Source organism: Apus apus, chromosome 1, assembly GCF_020740795.1.
Source record: "Apus apus isolate bApuApu2 chromosome 1, bApuApu2.pri.cur, whole genome shotgun sequence".
In the NCBI taxonomy this organism is placed as follows: Eukaryota; Metazoa; Chordata; class Aves; order Apodiformes; family Apodidae; genus Apus; species Apus apus.
Window position 1 is genome coordinate 142,704,965 of NC_067282.1, and position 20,055 is coordinate 142,725,019.

General features: G+C 49.2%; 1 protein-coding gene across 4 annotated transcripts; it reads right to left on the bottom strand.

The window, feature by feature from the left end:
- Positions 1 to 433: 433 nt before the first annotated feature.
- DDX11 (DEAD/H-box helicase 11) lies at positions 434 to 19,411 on the bottom strand. 4 transcript variants are annotated; one of them, XM_051617191.1, is made up of 26 exons: positions 19,206 to 19,411; positions 18,775 to 19,011; positions 18,350 to 18,436; positions 16,565 to 16,722; positions 15,419 to 15,464; positions 14,787 to 14,894; positions 14,131 to 14,218; positions 13,479 to 13,681; positions 12,750 to 12,902; positions 12,600 to 12,646; positions 11,736 to 11,815; positions 10,420 to 10,464; positions 10,233 to 10,300; positions 9,670 to 9,708; positions 8,995 to 9,118; positions 8,323 to 8,466; positions 7,762 to 7,874; positions 6,039 to 6,111; positions 5,588 to 5,691; positions 4,663 to 4,812; positions 2,656 to 2,724; positions 2,389 to 2,489; positions 1,883 to 1,967; positions 1,206 to 1,281; positions 972 to 1,026; positions 434 to 763 (listed from the first exon to the last, which is right to left on the bottom strand). In XM_051617191.1, exons 1-26 carry the CDS (start codon positions 19,407 to 19,409, stop codon positions 745 to 747), a joined length of 2,676 nt encoding a protein of 891 aa, XP_051473151.1. In that variant the 5' UTR covers positions 19,410 to 19,411; the 3' UTR covers positions 434 to 744. The 4 variants fall into 4 exon arrangements, with proteins under 4 accessions (XP_051473151.1, XP_051473134.1, XP_051473144.1 ...); XM_051617174.1 differs by having other exon boundaries at positions 872 to 1,026; positions 19,206 to 19,410; XM_051617184.1 differs by lacking the exon at positions 9,670 to 9,708 and having other exon boundaries at positions 872 to 1,026; positions 19,206 to 19,409.
- Between the last annotated feature and the right edge of the window lie 644 nt (positions 19,412 to 20,055).

Sequence of the window (20,055 nt, forward strand, 5' to 3'; positions counted from 1 at the left end):
CACTGACCCATGAACCTAGGAAAGAACCCCAGGAAGGTTACACACACACACACACAGAGAAGTTTTCCACATTTTCCACAGAAAGTTAGCCTATGCAGTAAAAAAGGCTGAGCAATCCTGTGTGTAAGCATGATCAAATGAGAAATGCTATGCTGTATTATGGCTAATCTTTATTCCCTTTGAAAGAATGAGCCAAGAATCTCTTGCCTGCTTGAAGCAAGGTAGAAAGAAGGGGTAAGAACTGTTACTCATGGCTGCCGTGTCTCTCCTCAGCCTGACTGTGTCATCCCAACATGACACAAAGTAATGGCCTGGTAGTTTACAATTTTTGTGAAACTTGCTATGTTTTTGTTAGTCATCAAGCCCCCTGCACTTGGTGGTTGACAAGGCAGATGTGTTCATCCAAAATAATTATACTCCACAAATGTAAGTGTTTGGGTTGAAAATATTTAATAGCTTTAAATAAAAACCTAACAGCTATAAACAAAGAGAAGCTTGCTGCTACTGCCTTCCCCTGCCTCAGGCCTACAACCAGGTCCCCCCCTGCTTATGATACTGAAGGCTGTCTCGCTGTCATAGAGCTCAGGTACTGAATAGCAAACATCCACAAAGGAGGCAGAAGGCAGAAAGTCACAAGCTCCTTGGCACAGAAAAGCAGAAACTTGTGTGGCTTCAGGTGGTCTTCCGAGGTGTCGCGCAGAGAGGTGACCTCCAGCCTGTTCTCCAGTCTACATCAAGAAGTGTCTAGCTTCCCTCGATGGAACTAGGAACACACAAAATCAGACAGTTTGTCTCTGGCCTTACTCTAAAGTGAAAGATGAGTACAGTGGGATACAGCTTTGGTAGCCCTACAAAAGATATAACTTCTGACCTTTCTTAACTCTGCAAATGCTGATCCAAAAGCAGTTTTCACCTGGGTTCTCTCCCTGATCCACTGTGGCAGTTTGTTAAAGATGGCAGGACGTGCATACCTGTGGTCCAGGAGCAGGATGCTTGCAAAGTCCTTCTGATGGCGAATGGCTCTGCCTGTACAGGGTGGACAATCACATAAAAATGGCCCACTCATGTGTGTTCTCAGGCATGGAAGCTCATGTTCCCATCACTTCTATTTAAGTCTAATGGTAACATGCTCTTTTTCCCCACCCTCCTACTCCAGTGCAGTCACATTTCATATCCCCCAGTCTGTCCAAGGAAGGATGAATTACCTATTGACTGGTTTACTGCCTTCATGCACAGGTTTTCAATCAGCACTCTGCTAGGTGCCTGGCCAGCAGCTGTGGGCTGGGAAGGAGAGAAATAGGCAAGACTGAACACAAGGCAGATGTAAATCAAACCAGGGAGTCTTAATGACAAAGTGAGGCAAATGCCTTTATCCCTGCAGCGTGATTGGGTGGCCAAGGAGACCCTAAGCCGAGAGTAAAGAGGGACAGGAGAAAGGATGCAGGCAGAAGACTATTGAGCATTCACAAAAAGCCAGCCAAAGGCCCCCTTGAAGGCAGAAAGCTTGTCCCCAAGCTGTCCAGGAACAGCATCTCTAGCAGGCAGTGAGAAAAAACAAGTGAGCCAAGAGTGATCCCTCTTGATCAGTTTCTGCCACCCTGCATCCTTCTCTGGGGTGAAGGGATCTATCTCCCTTTGGAACTGAGTGGTCCCAGGGAGCCCCGGCAGCATTTCTCTACTGAGCTTCTTCCCTGTGTTTAGGACCACCTGTACATGTACAGCATGGAGAAGACTGTGCTCTTGGTACCTCACAGTCTGGGAAATGAGGACAAGCTGAGAGAAAAAAAATATTTGAAGGCAGCCCTGGGACTTGTGTGCTGGGAGGAAAGTTCATAGTAAAAAGCCAAAGTGAAAGAGGCAGAGGTGTAAGAGTCTCTGTTACCATTGTTTTGTCAAGCCAAGTCATTTTTTCCTGGAGCTCTGGAGATTTAATGTTGGGGTAAGGCATTCCCACCATAATCACACACCTGCAAGGGGCAAGGGAGGACTGCATTATTCTTAGTGTCTCATCCTAGAGTGCTTTGCCAACAGACTGATAAATTAGAGGTCACTGCCCCCCTGAAAGATGGCCAGCCCCAAAAACCGAAGGCAGCAATAAAGCACAGCAGTCTGACAAGCACGTTCTGAACAGAAAGCTGCAGAGGGATTCAGGGTGTCAGAACAGGGAATTATGCAGCACAGCAAGCCTAACTGCATTACTCACATGGAAAGTAGTCTGGACTAGTGGGTTTTACACCACTCAGCAGACCTGGTCCTGTTGGTTTAAGCACCAGCGCAAGCCACATGCTCCCCAGGATCTTCTATCTATGCAAGTACTGACATGTCCACCCTGCTTGCAGTCAACTGCAGCACAAGCCCAGTGCTCACCTTTCCAAGAAGCAGCCTTACCTTCCCAGGTCATCAGAGAAGTTGATGCCTTCACTCATTTTGCCTCCAACTACAGAAAGCAGCAGGGCCCCTGTCATCTGTCCTCCTGCCTGGCTGCAGCGCTGCAGGAGAGGGACCGGCAACTTACACCAGAGTAGGGAAAATGTCTGTTTCAGAAACACTCCCACATCCTGGGCTAGAGCCCTCTTTCCTTGTTAAAAGCTGTGCTGCCCTTAGCAGCACTCCCATATGCAGTTGGAGTGCCACATGCCTGCCAGCTCAACTTACCTTTATGCACTTTGCATATTCCACCAGCACCTGCTCCACCTGGTTGGCTTTCTTAGGCTCCTGAAAGATCTGTTACAGGCAGTGTGTCAGTTGCAGCAACAGGAAGCACAGAGTTTAAAGAAAGCAAAAAAATTACTCCCATGCCACTAAACTGCACATGAAACTAAGATGAGGGAAGGCAAATTGTCTGGCAGAACAACTTGACCAGCACCTTTCCCCTCCACCCTGGAAATGCACTTCATGTCCTCTATAGTACTTTTCACCCGAGCTCTGAAGGGAGCAGCAGCTGTTCCTGCCCATCCAACATCCCCTTTCAGCTTTGGCAGACTTGGCTAATTCTGCAAGAAGTTACAAGTCACCTGAGAGGTGAAAGGCAGGAAAGCAATGTGCACCTCTCCACCTATGAAAAGAGATCCAGCAGGATGAGGAGACCCTCCAGCTGCAGTATCTTGGAGGACAGTGACAGGAGCAATCAATTGAGATCACCAATTCCAATAGCTCCCCTTGCCTAGTGAATAAGTAAGTTTTCTATGCAAAGCATACATAAAGTAATATTTCTTTATGTTATTCTAGCATGTCTAATTAGTTACTTAAAGTCCCTGCAGTTAATTAAGCTGCATTTTGATAGATGCTGCACTTTGGCCTAAATCACAAGTTGTTTTCCTAGTAAACAAGAGGTGCAACATCTGTCTTTCCTGTGACAGTAAGGAACCTAAAGGATGCATGTTCTCTTGGTTAGCAAGAAGTCCTATCAAATTCTACCAACCAGAATCAGTCTTTCAGTAGAAAAATAAATGGCACTTCCATATACAAGCCAAAACAAATTAATTTAAACAGTAGATGCTAAATCCTATCATTTAATTTTCCTTGTGTAATTTATATATAATCTCAGTGTAATCTCACCACAGCCACCTCAGGAAAGACTTTAACCTTCCTTTGCTATGATATGATCTTGCGTGTGGGCAGCTGAAAGTCACACTTGCTGCGCTTCTACCAAATTGCTTTGCTAACACACATCCAATTTGCTGGAGACTGCAAAGACCAAACAAGAACAAACCAGAGTTGAAAGGCAGAACAAGCTGCGTGATAGTGGCACAAAGCCTTGGTGGCCCCAGGCAGGCTGCTGGGACCCTGACAGAACACACCTGAAAGGCACTATGAGCAATAGCTGTACAAACACACGTAGAAGCTGAAGCACAGTGCTTCCACCACAGAAACCTACAGGCAGATCTACATGCCAGAATGCCTGCACCAAGGCTGGGAAATACCTGGGACTGTGCTCTCCTAATCCACCTGGTCAGTTATTTAGCTTTTGGTAAGCAGAAGTCACAGCCAGGGTATACATAATGTGGGGTTTTTTTGCCCCTGGCGTATGATCCAAGATCCCTGTCCCATGCCCTGGGATAGTCAGACTGCCTGACCTTCAGTACCCAACCTTCAAATACCTGGGAAAGTCATTGCAAAAGATTGTATTTGCAGTGATCTCCCTATTTAATGTTTCTCATCACTTCTTCAACACCACTGCTAGTCTTAATTCTCATCTCTGCACTTCTACCAGAAAAAAAACACCACCTTTTCTCCTGTGAACTGCAGTCTGGTCCCAGACTGCCTAGTCCCTGGTTGTGCTGGTCTGTGTTCAAGGGACACATAGCTGAGCCTGGGAGAAACAAATTCCCTGTAAGAGCTGAACTTGAACAGCCCCCCAGCTGCACAGGAAGAAGCCTGCTGGTTACAGAAAGTGAGGATTGTCTCCCCTGGCGGCCTCTTCACAGACTGTGCACTTCAAGAATCTATAGCTGCATTTAATCTAATTTAGATCCCAGCTCAGTGATCAGCTGCCTGGGAAGTATCATTTATTCATTACTGGAGGGATTGGCTAGATAAACATCCGCTCTGTTCTGCTATGCGGAGTAGAACAACTGGGTGAGAGGCCTGTAATACATAGATAATTGTTTGGGTTTTGAAACCTCAATTTAAAGTACCAACTGCCCCTGGCTGCACAATTACCTTCTTCTTAGTTGCCAGGCGGGTGAGCAGCCCCATCTTCTCCCAATGTGTATACACCTGCTTCTCATATTCATAGGAGGGGAAGAAGCACACCACACCCCCTGGGACCACATTGCACAGGTTGCAAAGGATTCGACCCGTCTCATCCATCTGCAAATGAGACAAGAGCATATTGCAGCTGACAGCAGTCCCAGCTAATGCCATTTCTAATTCTGTCCTCAATCCCAGGAGCACACCTCCAGTGACAAGCCTTAGGGGAGGGAAAAAAGTGGAAATACATCAGGTTTAAAAGAGTTCTCTATGTGAAGCTGGGCGTCACCAAAACACTCTTCACTGCTTGGCCTCTCCTCCTAATTCAGTTTCTGTTACTGCTGTGGAACAGTCATTATTCAGGAAACTATAGTTTATGTCAATTGTCCCAGTGAATGGGACCTGTCACACTAGAACAGATATGGAGAGCTAGCTAGCACATCTGGTAGAGACTCTGGAGAGGCAGAGCAGAGTGTCTGGCCTGGGGTACTTACTGGCCCACCAAAGAAGGGAAAAGATAAGAAACATCTGCTGCTGGTTTGAGCTGTTCTCTGCAGGGCTGCCAGGCTCCACTGTCACTGAGCCCTTCCAACAGTGAAGCACAGTCAGAAAGCTCCTTTTGATGCCCAGCACACAAGTGCAGGACCTCAGTTTGGACAAACTAGAGTGGTCAGTATTCCTTGTCTCCAATAGCTACCTCTGAGGAAGCAGCTCAAAACCCCTTCTGTTGCTACTCTTTCCCAACTACTTAACAAAACCCTTGTCCCAAACCCTATGGATTTCCCTTGCCAGGGCTTTTGGTAAGCCCACCTTTCAGAGAGCACACTACTCTATGCAACATAAGCAAGCAAAGCAAAAAAGAGATGCCAAGGAAGAGAAAAAAGGAAGGACTGACCATCTGGGGCAGGTCCCTCGTCTGGTAGGTGAACTCCAGCTGCTGGCTGGAAGGACCACTGCAGAGGATAATGGGTAAAATGTTTTCTGGAGGAATGACATGTCCTGGAGACAAAAACAGGTAGTGAGAGTCATGAAACCTCATCAGCTGAGGAGCTGTACCTTCCTGGAGTGAGACACACCTTTGCCTGGCTAAGTCAAAGCACCCAAGTCATTCAGCTGCTCTGCCTCCCACTCCCTCGGCCCCTGGGAAGAAGACACAGCACCCTGCCTGCCAGCACAGGCCAACACCCCCGAGGGAGCTCAGAGCGCCCCTGCGCTGCCTTCCTTTCTAGGGAAGATGTGACGTCGCTTCGAGCGCTCAGAAAACAGGACCGAAGGCAAAAAAGGGCAACGCTCGGGTCTCGCAAAGACAGGCTCCGACCCCTCCCGGTCCGCCCCGGCCCGCTCACCGCAGGAGAACTCCACGAGGCGCGCAGGGTCCAGGCCCGCACGGGACAGCAGCTGCTGGCGGAAATCGGCCACCTGTGAACCAGGAGCCGGGTGAAGGGCCAGCGGCCCGAGAGGCGCACCGGCTGCAGCGGTGCTGCTCCTCGGGCACCGGTGCCGAGGCAGCCGCCCAGCGCTGCTCACCGCGATTGCGGCACAGGGCGGCGGGATGAGGAGCGCCGGGCGCGCCAAGCAGGGAGTGCGGGAGCACAGGGCACGCAGAAGGAGCCTGCGCGCATCCCGCAGGGCCAGGCAGTGCCCGGAGCCGCTGCCGAGCGGAGCCCACCTGCCTGGGCAGCCCCGCTGCCGGCAGAGCCCCCAGCCCCGGGCAAAGCACCCAGCCCCGGGAACGGCCCCCCGCCCTGGGCACAGCCCCCCCAGCCCCGGGCAGAGCCCCCCCCAGCCCCGGGCACGGCCCCCCCAGCCCCGGGCACAGCCTCCCCAGCCCCGGGCAGAGCCCCCCCCAGCCCCGGGCAGAGCCCCCCCCAGCCCCGGGCAGAGCCCCCCCCAGCCCCGGGCACGGCCCCCCCAGCCCCGGGCACAGCCTCCCCAGCCCCGGGCAGAGCCCCCCGCCCGTCCCGGCGCCTCCGCTCCGGGCGGAGCGGTAGCGCCCCCTGCCGGCCCAGGCCGCGCTGCGCCCCGGGCGCGGGTCCCACCGCCCCCCGGCCCCGCTCCTGCCCCCGGCCCCGCTCCTGCCCCCGGCCCCGCTCCTGCCCCCGGCCCCGCTCCTGCCCCCCGCCGGGGCCCCGCCAGCGCCGCCACGGGCCCTCGAGCTGCTCCGTGCAGAGCAGGCAGCGTGAAGCGGCAGGGAGGGCTCCCCTATCAGTGCCCACGGTCCTGAGCCCGGTCGTGGCCAGTACCCACTGGGCGGGTGCGCCGCCTGGAACCACTCCAGTCTCTCTTGACCCAGCGAGCCCCCATCTCAGACTTCCCCAGGCCCAAAAACCCGTTAGCAGGACTCCCGAGCGCTGCCCAGACCACCGTCTGGACTGCAACTACATCCTCTCTCTCAGTTGCAGCCTAAAGGGTTCGAAGTTGGAATGGTGACCTTCCAAAACAGGAGGTCCTGCTTTTCCCACCCTTGTCACCACAAGGGCAAAGAGGAAATTTCAGGACATTCATGTCCTGGAATAGGATATAGATAGCTGGGACATCTGACACACCGCACAGCAACTGTACAACACAGACACACTGCCTCTTAGGCACTACACCAACAGGAGAAGGATGAGGAGCTGCCCACCCCACAGCAAGATGTAGTCTGGATTTTTCTGAAAAATCCCCTATGGCATGGTCCCTGTGGGATTCCTGTCCCCTCAGAAGGTCAGATGGTTGTAGAAGGTTCTCTGACTGCTATTCATGCTAGTTCCTACTAGCTCAGGAACTAGCTCAGGCACTATCCTACCACGAGCTCAGCTTCAACCTGTATCATCTTGAGGATGAGAAAGGCTGAGAGGGGCAACCCTGCCCTTGCACCTACAACTTCCTACATGAACAGGCAGTGTGACACCTCATACAGGGAAACCATACCAGGGAGATAAAAGGGTAGGTAGGAGATGCCTTTTCCCACACATGCCATGGAAAGTGAGAAGAAGAGAGGATCTCAGTGGAGCCAAGCTGCTGGATTTCCATGCCTGCCTGGAGATAGCACTACAGACGTCCTGAGAGCTCAGGATCCTATTCCCTCACCGGCTGCATGGTGCCCCCAGCAATGATTACAGCACGGCATTCTTCCACCACCTTGGCAAAGTGGACAGCTGGGTTCAGTAAGAGGAATTTGAGGCTGCTCTGACCAACTGTGCCTGGGAAGAGGAGAGAAACAGCATCAGAAGCTAGCTGTGACACACTCAGCAGTGTAAGAGATTCTCCCTCATGTACTGGGCACTCTGGCAGGTCCCCACCTCTCAACACAAGGACTTGCTGCTATTCAACACTGCCAGGGGCATGCTACACTGGCCTGGAAGTTACCTGCTGCTTCCTCATCTTCCTGGAGCTTTAGAAGACGTGCAGTAAACTGAGATATCAAGTAGGAGCAGAACTCTGCAAACCCTGGCCCCAATGCCCTTGGTTAAGAACTTTGCTTTGGGTTCATAAGCACCCTCAGACTGACCAAGCCTGCCAGCCTGCATCAGCTGGCACAGAGATGTTGCAGCAGGCTCCCTCCAGGCTCAGGGATCTCCTCCATCCCCACCAGTGAAGCACTCTGCTTACAACTCACACCACCTCTTCCCAGCTTGCCCTTTCCAGTACCTTGCCTGTTGAGAATAATTCGGCCATCTTGGTTTGCATTGGTGAGGGCTGACAGAAATCCTTCAATCTGCATCAGTGGAGAGGCAGTTCGGAGCTGGTCGTTCTCAGCCTCCATGGGAGGGCTCTGGGGAGGACCTGCTGGCTCTAAGAGAACAGGAGAAGCAGGCTACTTAGGCCACACTTCTGAAGACAGGGATTAAGCATGAAATACAGATGGGTCCTTTCTACAGGAACATGATACCTGGCTACATACACAGGCAGAGAACAAAGACACAGTAAAGAAGCCATATTCTGTCTCATGGATAGGAAAAAAATAAGAAAGATCCATTTTTTGTAGCTGGCACCACTAAATAGAGCTACCCATGGTAGTTCAGGTCACAGAGCCAGCAGGTCACAGCAGTGCAAAGCTTGACTGCATGCGGAGTAAACATGGAATTTTATCATCATTCAGCTTGAAAGGGAACTCATGAGCTCTTCTAATCATATGTAAACTTGCCTAGGTCACCTAGTCTGACATATTAAAAAAAAAAACAACAAACAAAACAGTGCAGGACAGCTTCTGCAGTCTCTGGTTCTTCAAATCTGCCTCCCACTCTTCTTCATGCAGATAGATACAGGTTCCATATCCTCACTTCGCCCACAGATGAACAAATAGAGGATGTCTGAACTCACCCTTTTTATCAGATCCCTGCTGCAGGGTCAGAAGAAAGCTCTGCAAACCAGCCAACTTCTGGTTCTCCTTGTTGGTCTTCACAGCTGTGGCAGGGCCTCCATATCGCTCCACAAACCCAAAAAGCTGCCAAGCAAAAGCCAGAGAGACTAAGACAGCAGGAATCAGACAAAATAAAAACAGGTTGGCTGGCCTGCCACAGATAAATGTTCCTTGGCACATGTTCCCATGCCCAGTCAGAATCTATCAGCACAGCCCAGAGCTCCCATTACTTTCTTCCTCACATTGAATCAAAACCAAAACAAGTCTCTGGTGCTTGTTCCCCCACCAGTGCAGTGCAGCCTACCAGGCTGCCAGGTTTGTGGCCAAGCAGCACAGAATTAGGATCCACTGGAATGCTGTGGTGCACCATGCTACAGAATCACAGCATCATTCTGGTTGGAAAAAGCCTTTGAGATCATCGAGTCCAACCATTAACCCTAACCTGGTGCTAAGCCTTCTTTGCTATATAAGCAAAAGGCAACCTGCCCATACAGTGCTTTTTGCAGCAACTATTTTCTTTGCAGAGCTGGGTGGAGAAGACAGACTCCCACTCCAGCTGCTGCACCTTCCACTTCAAACTCCATGTGTGAAACAGCATTTGGACACCATTGGCCATAAAGCCTCGGGGGCACTACCTTCCTACTGATGAGGCTCTTCTCGCAGTAACGCTGAACCTGTTGGAGGAAGACAGAAAAATGAACTGGCATTCAGCATCCCTTCTCCCATCCTGCTGTCCTTTAGCCCTGTCCAGCAAGGATATCACTTGCTGTTCTTCCTGTGCCCTTGGTGAGGGGTGCACAGCTTGGTGTGAGCATTGCCTCGCAGACAAGAGTTTATTACAAAGGCATTACTTCCAGACTGGAAATGCACAGTGTTCAGATGCTGTGTTTGGAGGTTCGAGGGATGGGTTAGGTTATGGGAGAAGTAGTTTCTTCATCCTCAACCCTTCCAGTTTAGCTTTGCCTACAGACAACTTCTGCACTTGTACGTGTTTAATTGCTTGCTTCCCCCTACCCCAAGACCACCCATCCACCTTGAATGCAGCAGAAGAGATCTATACACTGGGGAGCTGGGGAGAATCTGCTAGAAAGCAGATTGTGCCATGTGGGCCTTGGCTCTACTTCCAACTGTCACACACACTTCCTGATGACCTTGAACAAGTCACCACCACCTGCGCCCTGGCAGACATTTGCATTACCTTGAAGAGGTTGATATTGTCAATCTGGCTCTGAAAGAGAAAGTCATTGATGGATTTTAGCACTGTCCCTGAAAGAAAAGGGGGGAAAGGAGAAAAATATTATTAGGTGCTGGGCCTGCAGGCCCTTACTGCCCACCCGTATCCCTGACTGATGGTTTTTTACCCCAGATGTTCCCTCCAGTCTTACCTGTTTGGGAAACTGCCTGACAGGTAGGATTCTGGTTCACATTACCTGTAAGACATGAAATAGATTCAAGAAAGGCTTACAATGGGTCTGTCTTAAAATTAAGCAGAAGACTAACAACTGAGCTGAAAGGGCTGCCACACCAGGACAAAACCAAGAAATAACTACACATCTGCAAAATGTGTAGACAAGACACCAGCTCCTGCTTATTTTTAATTTTCCCTGGAGGGTACCCCTACATTGCAGGACAGGTGTGATGCTGCATCCTAAGAAACACCACCTACGTTCCTTTGATAGCAGGAGGCAGCAGGTAGGGTGGGTGCACACAAATGCTCTCACACTCTGCAGGCATCATGCTGCAGAAATGAAGGGACAAGGACTGCAATGCATCTCTGCCCCCTCCTCAGTGCAGCAGAGGGGAGCTGGGAGGTGCACAGGCTGGCAGGCAATTGGGAAGAGGGGAAAAACTGAGGACAGCTCCAAGCCCAGACCCCAACAGCTGGAACAGGATTAATTGCTGCCACTGACTGCATTTTATGTCCTGGTGTTTAACACCCATCTCACATCTCATTTTTGCAGCCTCAATTGTGAAGCTGTACACAGGCTGCATTTTCTAATGAATGTACTTAACTGAGTGTGGAGGAGAGAAAAGTGGCAGGAAGAGAGGGGAAAGAGAAACATACGTTTGAGAGAAAGGCAGACAGCACCACCAGGCCTCAGCCCCAAGAAGCTGCATGTATTTTCCATGGGCAAGGAGGACATTCTTAATGAACTTACAATAGGCTCTCCTCAAGATACACTGAAGTATAGCAAACAGATCATTAGAGAAAGGAAGCCCTGCATATTCCAGTGGATTTAAAATCACAGCAAAATACTTTCTCACAAAGGGAAGGCACCACTCAAGAAAGAATCATTCAGACACAGGTAGAGGCCTTGCTACCAGATGACTCAGGAGATTTATTCTGTGCAGCTCTTGTGCTGTCCTGATCACTGTCATGCATCTACTGTATCCCTCACTTAGCATCCTACCACATCCCCACTCAGATCTGAAAACCACACAGAAAAAGAAGAAAACTGCCTCTACCACCTTAGGATGTCATTTGCTGCTCCTCAGCTAATCAAACAGAGAGGTTCAGGCAGACACTAGTCAACACCCCCATGTTACTAAACAGCCTGAGAAAGAAAACTGTCATCTGAACCTATACATGAGCAACATTTCCCCACAGTCTCTGCAGGGGGGGAGGGGGACTGTGCCCTGAGGAAACACCAGCTAGCTCAGAGTCTATCAACATCCCTGGAGATAGAATAGGTTTGCCTACCTCCCAGCATGGCCACAAAACGCTCCAGCAAATACAGGATCTGCTTAATGTACATCAAGTTCTTTGCCTTCAAACGTTTCCTATGAAAAACAAGATAGGTATTAGGCCCCAAAACATCTTCAGGGACTAAATCATGCAGCTGAGCTGCAGAAAAAAGCACCTGAACTACCTTTCATTTTGGGAAGATGGGAACTAAAAATTATTTCTCCCAGGCTCACTCTCCTTATTTGTGACAGGGCATAGACCTCTGGGTATTGTGCCTAAGGTCTCCCAGAGCACTCACTCATGTACCCCACGCTGCTCCTACCAGAACCTTTCTTTTCACACACTAATTACAGTTTGTTTATTACAATGGCAGGGACCCCTCAAGTGCCTGTTGCAATGGTGCTTCACAAATTCAAAGTTATTAACATTGGGCACAATGATCAAGCACTGCAGGAATGACAAGACACAGAGACAAAAAACATGTATAGCTTCCTCCTCCTCAGCTTACTGCCTCTGCCATGATGCCAGTCAACACATAAAAAACTAAGGTCTAGGAGAGACAAGAAAGATTGCATCTTTTGGAACTCTGCATCACAAAACAGGAGCGATTAGAGAGAGATACTAATAAAGAACTGAAATTACAAGGGAAAATCAGAATCCCTAAGGTATCCCCTTCTCGCTGCTTAATACCAGCCCCAGGAGTCTGGCTTAGCTGGATTTTCAACATGGATAATGAAGCAAGAGGCTTTTTATCTGCAGAAGTATTAATGCAAATAACTTTCCACTGGGGAAAAGCAAGAAAGACCCTGCAGACATGAGACAAGCCATAGTATCCACACTGTCTGCCCCAGTTGTGCTCTCTTCCTCTGAGATCCTCACCTGTATCGCTCCATGTACTGCGACAGCTGGGAGTGGGCACAGCACAGCTAAGTGAACAAAAAATGGAGCCATTATCACGAAGGAGTCAAGAAAGGGCATCCTGCTGGATGCAGAGCTCACTCAGGATGAACAGGCTGGGCTGTGACTCACCTGAGAGCCACTGACCTCCGCACTATGGATACAGGTGATGGTGTCTATGAGGTTGTGGGCTTCGTCAATGATTACAACCTGGTCCTTCAGCTTGATCCCAGCAGCACTCCTGGTAGGTTCATGCAAGAGCATCTGATAGGGCAGCACCACCAGCTACAGGAGAAGCACACACAGCCCTGATTCTAGCTTTCATCCTTACAAACACAGGGCAACCCCCAGCCACTCATTAAAGGCCCATATCAGATGGCTCAGTAGAATTCAGACAAGTTGCTCACTCTTATTACAGGAAAGGTAGGAAGGCAGACAGGAGCACATGCTTGGGAGCAGCACTGGGATGTGAGCTGAAGATAAATGACTATGCTACAACTGCCTATCAGCTCAGGTTACCTTCTGAATCCCCTCTGAAGCACTGAAAGCATGTCTTCTGATACAGAACCAAGCAAGGAACAAGAGCAGTTGCAGAGCTAAGATTACACCCATGTGTCAGTACTGCCTCAGCTATTGAGTCTTTCAAGTACTTCAGAATGCTGAGACATACTCACAGCCTCCCTATTAACTTCAAATAGGTATTCTAATTTTCCTTTGCTTTCCCAGCAAAACTACAGCTGACAGAAACACAGCATGTTTACAAACACCCACATTACTGAGTAACAGTACTAGAGGGAGCAGGCAATTAGTTTATGCTTAGAACCCCTCGCATTAATTCTGCTAAAACTGCACACTCCTTACCTGAGCAGCAGGAATGGCGTATCGACTCCCATAATATGGGCAGGCTTTGGTCTCCCTTCCCAAAGCCACCAACTGCTCAATATCCTTCACTTCCACTAGAACTTCATCACGGAGAAATTGCATTTGCTCATAGGAATAAAATGGGCAGACGGTGCGACTCACACGTCTCTTCTTCCCTTCATTCTCTTCATCACTCTTCTTTTCTAACAGCAGAAATCAAAAGAAAGTTATGAGCAACACACACAACAGTCTAAAACAACCACTTTGCAGAACCTCCTGGGTTTCAAAAGAGGCTCTCTCGTGTATTTTTGACCTATCATCTATTTAAGAATCATTCAGCAGTAACACTTCCATCTCCACAGTGGACACTACTCTTGCCAGTATCTAGTCCCAAGTTACAGAGACAAGTAACCTTCCATTGTAGAAGTCCTGACCAACTTAACACACTCAGAAAATACACACAGATCTCAGCATCCTCGCCTGGAGGTCAAGAAAAGTAAAAGCGCTGAGGATCTCTAGCTCTGCTCCTCCAACCTGCCATTTTCAAGTTCCCACCACTCTCTAGCTAGAACTGACTGGCAGTGTGCACTGTCTCCAGACTCTCATATCAGCTTTATCAGTGATTGCTTCCCCAGGCTGGCAGTGTTCCTACCATGTTTGTTCTTTTGCATCTCCATGCAGCGGTCATTGATGAGCTGGAGAGCCCCCAAGCGTCGCACCTCCTCATTCACACACAGGTTCTGGGACATGCAAAGAGAGGAAAGAGGTAGGGGCTCAATGAAGAGCTGAGTGCCCCACGTGCACCCTTTGTTGTAGAAAAAAAGATTTCTTCAAAGCAATCTCAGGCCAGATTCCAAAATGGAAAAGTCCCTTGGTCAGACATTGTGCATTGTAACTGGTACAAATATGCTCCAAACCCATAAAAACTTAGCAGGGGGAAAAAAAATAATGAGAAAAGGTGCTCTGAGGTGGCTCACAGCTACACAACAGCTTCGAAAACATGCTGCCAGAAGTAACACTAAGAGAAGCACCTTCCCAGTGACTCAGACATCTGTGTTATTCTACATCAGAAAAGGTAAAACAGATTTTTGCGTTTACATCAAGGAGTAAATGACCAAAACACAGCTCACAGAAAAATTTACCTCACACAGACCTGTGTCACAACCCATGACTGCTTTCGTTTTTCCCTGGCAGATTCTGTCAATCCCTGAGATGCCTTCTGGGGCATCCCATCCACACAGCTCCTCGCAGAGTCTCCCACATTAAGTTAGCATGCACTCTAGGTCCCTTGTGAACAACACCACATACCTGCCTGGATCCCAAGGAGACGAGACGCGTGTCTGAGCCAAAAGGACTTTTTTGCACTTCATGCACAAACTGAGACAGCTGGGAGTGAGTGCGGCTGCAGTAGTAAATCTACAGTGAGGAAGAACAAACGAAAAACAAGAACATAGAAGCCAATCCCCTGGATACAACCAACCCTGCAAGGATTCAGCCAAGCACTTCAACAAGGTTATTCTTGCTTAAGCCTTCAAGAACACAAGACACATGTTTAAATGTCACCTTACAACTGTTGAGGCCAATGGCCTAATCTTTGTTTTTCCTATGCATTTTCCATTTAGTTTTCCAAGGCCCCTATAAAAACAGGGTCTCATCATTGGGGATGTTATACAAAACTGTTATTTCCAGTGTGTTTTTACAGCAAGCCACAGCAAAAACTCAGTAGTGCTAGCAAAGCAAGCTGCTCAGGCAGCCAGCGTAGTCCAGAGGGAGATGTGCACCTCAGATGGTCACTGTCATTGACAAACTTGGCAGTTCTTGAATATTAGTTCCTGAATCCTTCTGTACCACATGACTCTGGGAAGGGTGCAAAGAAGCCATAATTTTGCTCAGTCCTACACTGTTCTGTGATGTGGCACTATTTGCTTTCCTTATCTCACCTTAGTGACATGCTCCTCTTCCAAATCATCGTCATCTTCTTCCAGCCTAGGAATAAAGAAAGCTCAACGAGTTCCCTTTCAGCAGATCACTTACAGTTAGAGTCAAATGATGCTTTACTACAAGACAGAAGTCTCAAGAGAGATGGTTATCTCATCTCAAGGAGTGCCTCAGATCTTAACTCAGGAGGTAAAAGAAAAATCAACATTTTAAGAACTGTGTAAATGTGCACAATCAAGTCAAGCCTTGCTCTTTAAAAGAAAAATGTCTGCAGGGCTGTGTCCTTAGCAACTCCAAGAACATTTTTTCTTTTAAATCTGGGGCTCCTAAGACCTGGGCACAAACTAATCCCTGCAATACTATTCTTTGGTGAGTTTATTTATTTTTGTAAAACTTTCCCTTTAGAGACAATTTACCACCCTCAAGCAATTACATAAATAAAAGCTTCAGGAAGATTATTTAGCTGCCATAGAGCTCCTCAAAGGCAACAGCAGTTTAATGTTTGATAAACTATATATAAACTAAGTAGTTCAGTGTTTTGCAATTTTTAAAGCAGGAGGATCTGTCTTGATACTAATTAGTAAATTTGTATTTTAAATGTATTTGACTTTTGATGCTGAAGTATGGCTTCTGGCTTTCTGCATAAAGCAAACATAGGAGAAAGAAAAGTGTGTGTGGGGTTCTCATGCTGAAGCTTGTTCTTTAGAAATGTGAACACCTCTCCCTTTAGTGTATCAAAAGATGCCAGTGCCAATCTGCAGGACTCATAGCTTCCTCTGATGCCCTGAGTTCCACTTTGCCTTTCAAATGCAAGGAACTTGATCTCATGCCATTCACTTAGCAACCAGAGGTATTCTTTGTGAATCTGGGCATGGATAAAATCAGGACATTGCCAAGAATTTTAAGAAAGATGCACTTTCAAAGAAAACATTTCAGATCACTCTAAGCAGTCTAACAAAAGCTTAAAAACAAAACACTCCCAAAACAACAAAGCAACCCCCAGAACAGCCATTAAGTTACACAGCTTGAACCAGGGAAGAAACTCCTTATCTGCAAAATCACAGGTGAACACTCTTTAATCAAGGCAAGCCAAAACTGATACAGAAAATGCTTCCTTGTCATGGAACCCCCTCAGTCCTTGTCCTTACCCAGATACCACTTTCTTTTCTTCATCACTCTCATATTCACCAAGGATCAGTTCCTCCTCATTCTGATCCAGCTGCTCTAGTACATCCATTCCAGCTCCTTCTGAAAGAACCTCCTTGCTGAGCTGAAGGAGGCGGTTTGTCTCATCCTCCTCAGATCTCTGAAAGGAACACATGATCACATTCTTTCTCATACAAAAAGAGAGGTGGCAGATGCATGCTTTATGCCATGGACAGGCCAGAAGACAGAACAGTCCCTCACATGTAACACAGGGCATGGCTTGCTGGGTAAAACAGCAGCAGGACAAGCAAATGCACCAGGAGGGTCTGAACCTGTTCAGCCCCACAGAATGCAACTGTGACCAACAAGCAAAGACTTGCCCACACAGACATGTATGAAGGGGAAACAAAGAACCTCCTGTGCAAAAGGCTCACTGAACTAATACAATCCTGACATGACAATATGCATGTAATCCAGTATTAGTTGCTTGAAGTGGCCCGTAACAGATGTCTTCCTGAGAAAAAAAAGTGTGTAAATAAACCAAACCAACCAAACATATAAGGACATAATAAAAGACTGTCCATACTGAACTCAAAGCTATGATAAACTCAGCATCTGTTTTAGAATGCAGAGCACTGTATTTCTCTTGCTGTTTTTTCTCCAGTTATGTGGGTTTTTTTCTAAGACAGGTTGACCCCTCTATAAAAATTCCATTCAATTGTTGAAGAACAGTTTTCTGATTAACTTTCTGTTCTGATAAAGAAAAGTTTGCTTTTTCAATCTGAAAACAGTACCTTCTGACATCAATGAGCTTTTTTTTTTTACCATGGCATTATGAAAAAATACAGTTATCAGCACTACAGAGGAGATGAAGCAGTTACTTTTCCAAAACTCTGTAATATTTCTCTCATTTGCTTTCTTGCTTTTATCACACTTCTCATTTCACATGCTCTTCATCTTCTGTCAAGAGACAAAAGATTTTTTGTTCCAGTTGCTTTTTATTTGCCACTCACTTCTGAACCTTTGCTATTTCTGCCACATCCTTTTGACAGGAGTTGACCAAAACATAATATAGCACTTGAGATGGAGCACACTAGAAACTAATAGCCTGGCAACATAATAAATCTGCCTATTTTGGGACCTGAGTTGGGTATTTCTGGGAAGTTTGACTCATATAATCAAAAAACTCTTAGAGCCAAGAGTACTGAGGCCAGTTCACCCGTCAAAATGGCAGGAATATAGATCTGCGAGCTTTTTTTATATATAGAAAAGAGACATTTCTGAACAATACAATCATTTTATTATGAAAGTAAACAAACAGAAATGTTTCCTAGTGGTGAGCAAAGTACAACCAAAGCCTGACCTGGCTTTTTTAGGAGGGTCATATGTTCCCATGATCTTCAATTGAATCACAGTTCTACAGGTTTTCTTTCAGAAGTAGAGAGTTTTCACAAGCATGTGTGAACCAGAGAGCATTAATTTTATTTTTTTTTAAATCCAAGTATTAAAGCTTTTAAAGCAAAAGCAATGGCCAGAAGAACATGGTGTTTCTATCCATATATAAATATTGTCACCAAAAATTCTCTATGCAAGTTTGTTTTTCTCATCTGGACTTTAAAAAGAAATCTAACACAAAATTTTGCATGGTCAATTTTTGCAACCTAACCCGAAGATCTCCCCAGACAGACGTGTTGGAAAACCTAGTGTGAAGTTACAGCTACAAGCAAGTATGAGCAACACGTGAGGAAACCAAAAGGGAACGTCCTCATCTCTGTGGGGTAACTCACCTTCCTCTTTGCTGCGTATTTTAAGTGCACGTTATGGCGTATTTTCTCAAGACGATCTTCTCGCTTTTTCCTCCTGATCTGCTCTTCCTAAAACAAAAAGGAAAGTGAAGGCAGGATGAAATGGGTATAATTACTTTCCTGTGCCCTGGGTATAGACAAAAATTAACTCTGAAACAAAACTGCCAGTACACAGACCCTTTCTCCCGGAGTGCACACCCATTATAAGTTACTATGTGCAGAACAATATCGTACCACATGCCAGCTGCCCAGCAGTGCCTCACTCCTCAGAACTGAAAGCCCTGTGAAAGACAAATGCCACCACCAAAGCTGGCCTCACGTGTTTTTCCAACCCCCACCCAGGACATCAGCCTTTCTGATCCTCACACCTCGTCCTTTTCCCCATCGTAAGACGAGCATTTCTCAACCTTTAGCCTGTCCACCATGTCCCGCTCTTCTTTCTTCTGCACAAACGCCGTGACCCAGTCTGGCTCCCCCGCCGTGCCCTTGCTCCCAGCGTGTCCCGGCTCAGCTGAAGCCCGCCGCTCCTTCCCCTCCTCTCCGCTCTCCTCCAGCGCCAGGAGCCGCGCCTCCTCCCGCTGCTTTTTCTCCTCGAAGTCTCGTAGCCAGGACAGAGCCCCGCAGATGATGCTCAGGGATTTTCCCTGCCACGAGAAGCAAGCCGGAGCGCTCTCCCCCGCACCGCTGGCACAGCCGGGCCGGGCCACAGGGCCGAGCCGCGCGGGGACGGACCCTTCCGAGCGGGACGAGGCCCCGACCTGCCGCCTCTCCCCGGCCACCCCCGCCCCGCACCTCCCCGCCCCGCAGCCCGCCCGGCTGTCCCGCCGCCCCGCCTCACCGTGCCGGTGGGACTCTCGAAGATGCCGACCCGGCCGGCCTCCAGCGCGCTGTACAGCGCCGCCATGAACCGCTCCTGGATGGGGTACGGGCGGTAGGGGAACGGGAACCGGCGCTCCCCAGGGCCCGGCGCGGCGGCCGCTGCTGCTGCTTGCGGGGACTCGGGCGGCGGGCCCGCCACCGCCGCCGCCGCCGCACCTTCCATCCCAGCCCAGCCGCCGCCACGCAGCTTCGAACCGAGCGCCGCAGACACCCCGCCCTCTTCCCGTGACGCCCCGGTGACGGCGGGCTCGGAGCGGAAGGCCCGCAGCGCCCCAGGGGCCGGCGGGGCCGGGCGGGTGTCCCGCAGCTGCGGGGCGGCGGCAGCGCGGGGTCGCTCAGCTGCGGGACTGCCCCCAGAGCGCCGGCCCCGGCTGGGATGCGGGGCCGTGCGCCGCCTCCCGCGCCGCACCCGGGAAAACTTGGGTTATTCTGCCTTTTCAGCCCGAAACCCCCGGTTCCCTCCACCGCTTCTGACTTGCGGGTGTTGCCGCGCCGCTTCCGGCGGCATCTCCCTTCCTGCGGCTGCCGCCAGCCCCGCACCGGGGCCGCCACCGCCGGGCTCTGCGGCGGGTGCCCCCGCGCCCGCCCCTCCGGGCAGCGGCGGGGTCACCGTCCCTGGCGGTGGCCAAAAGACACGTAGCTGTGGTGTTTAGGGAGGTGGTTTAGTGGTGGAGCTGGCCGTGCTGGCTGAGCGGTTGGACTCGGTGATCGCAATGGCCTCTTCCAACCCAAGCGATGCTGTGATGAGCCCCGGGCGCTGAGAAGTCCCAGCCTGGCCACTGAAGCTGCTCTTCATCCTGTTCTCTCCG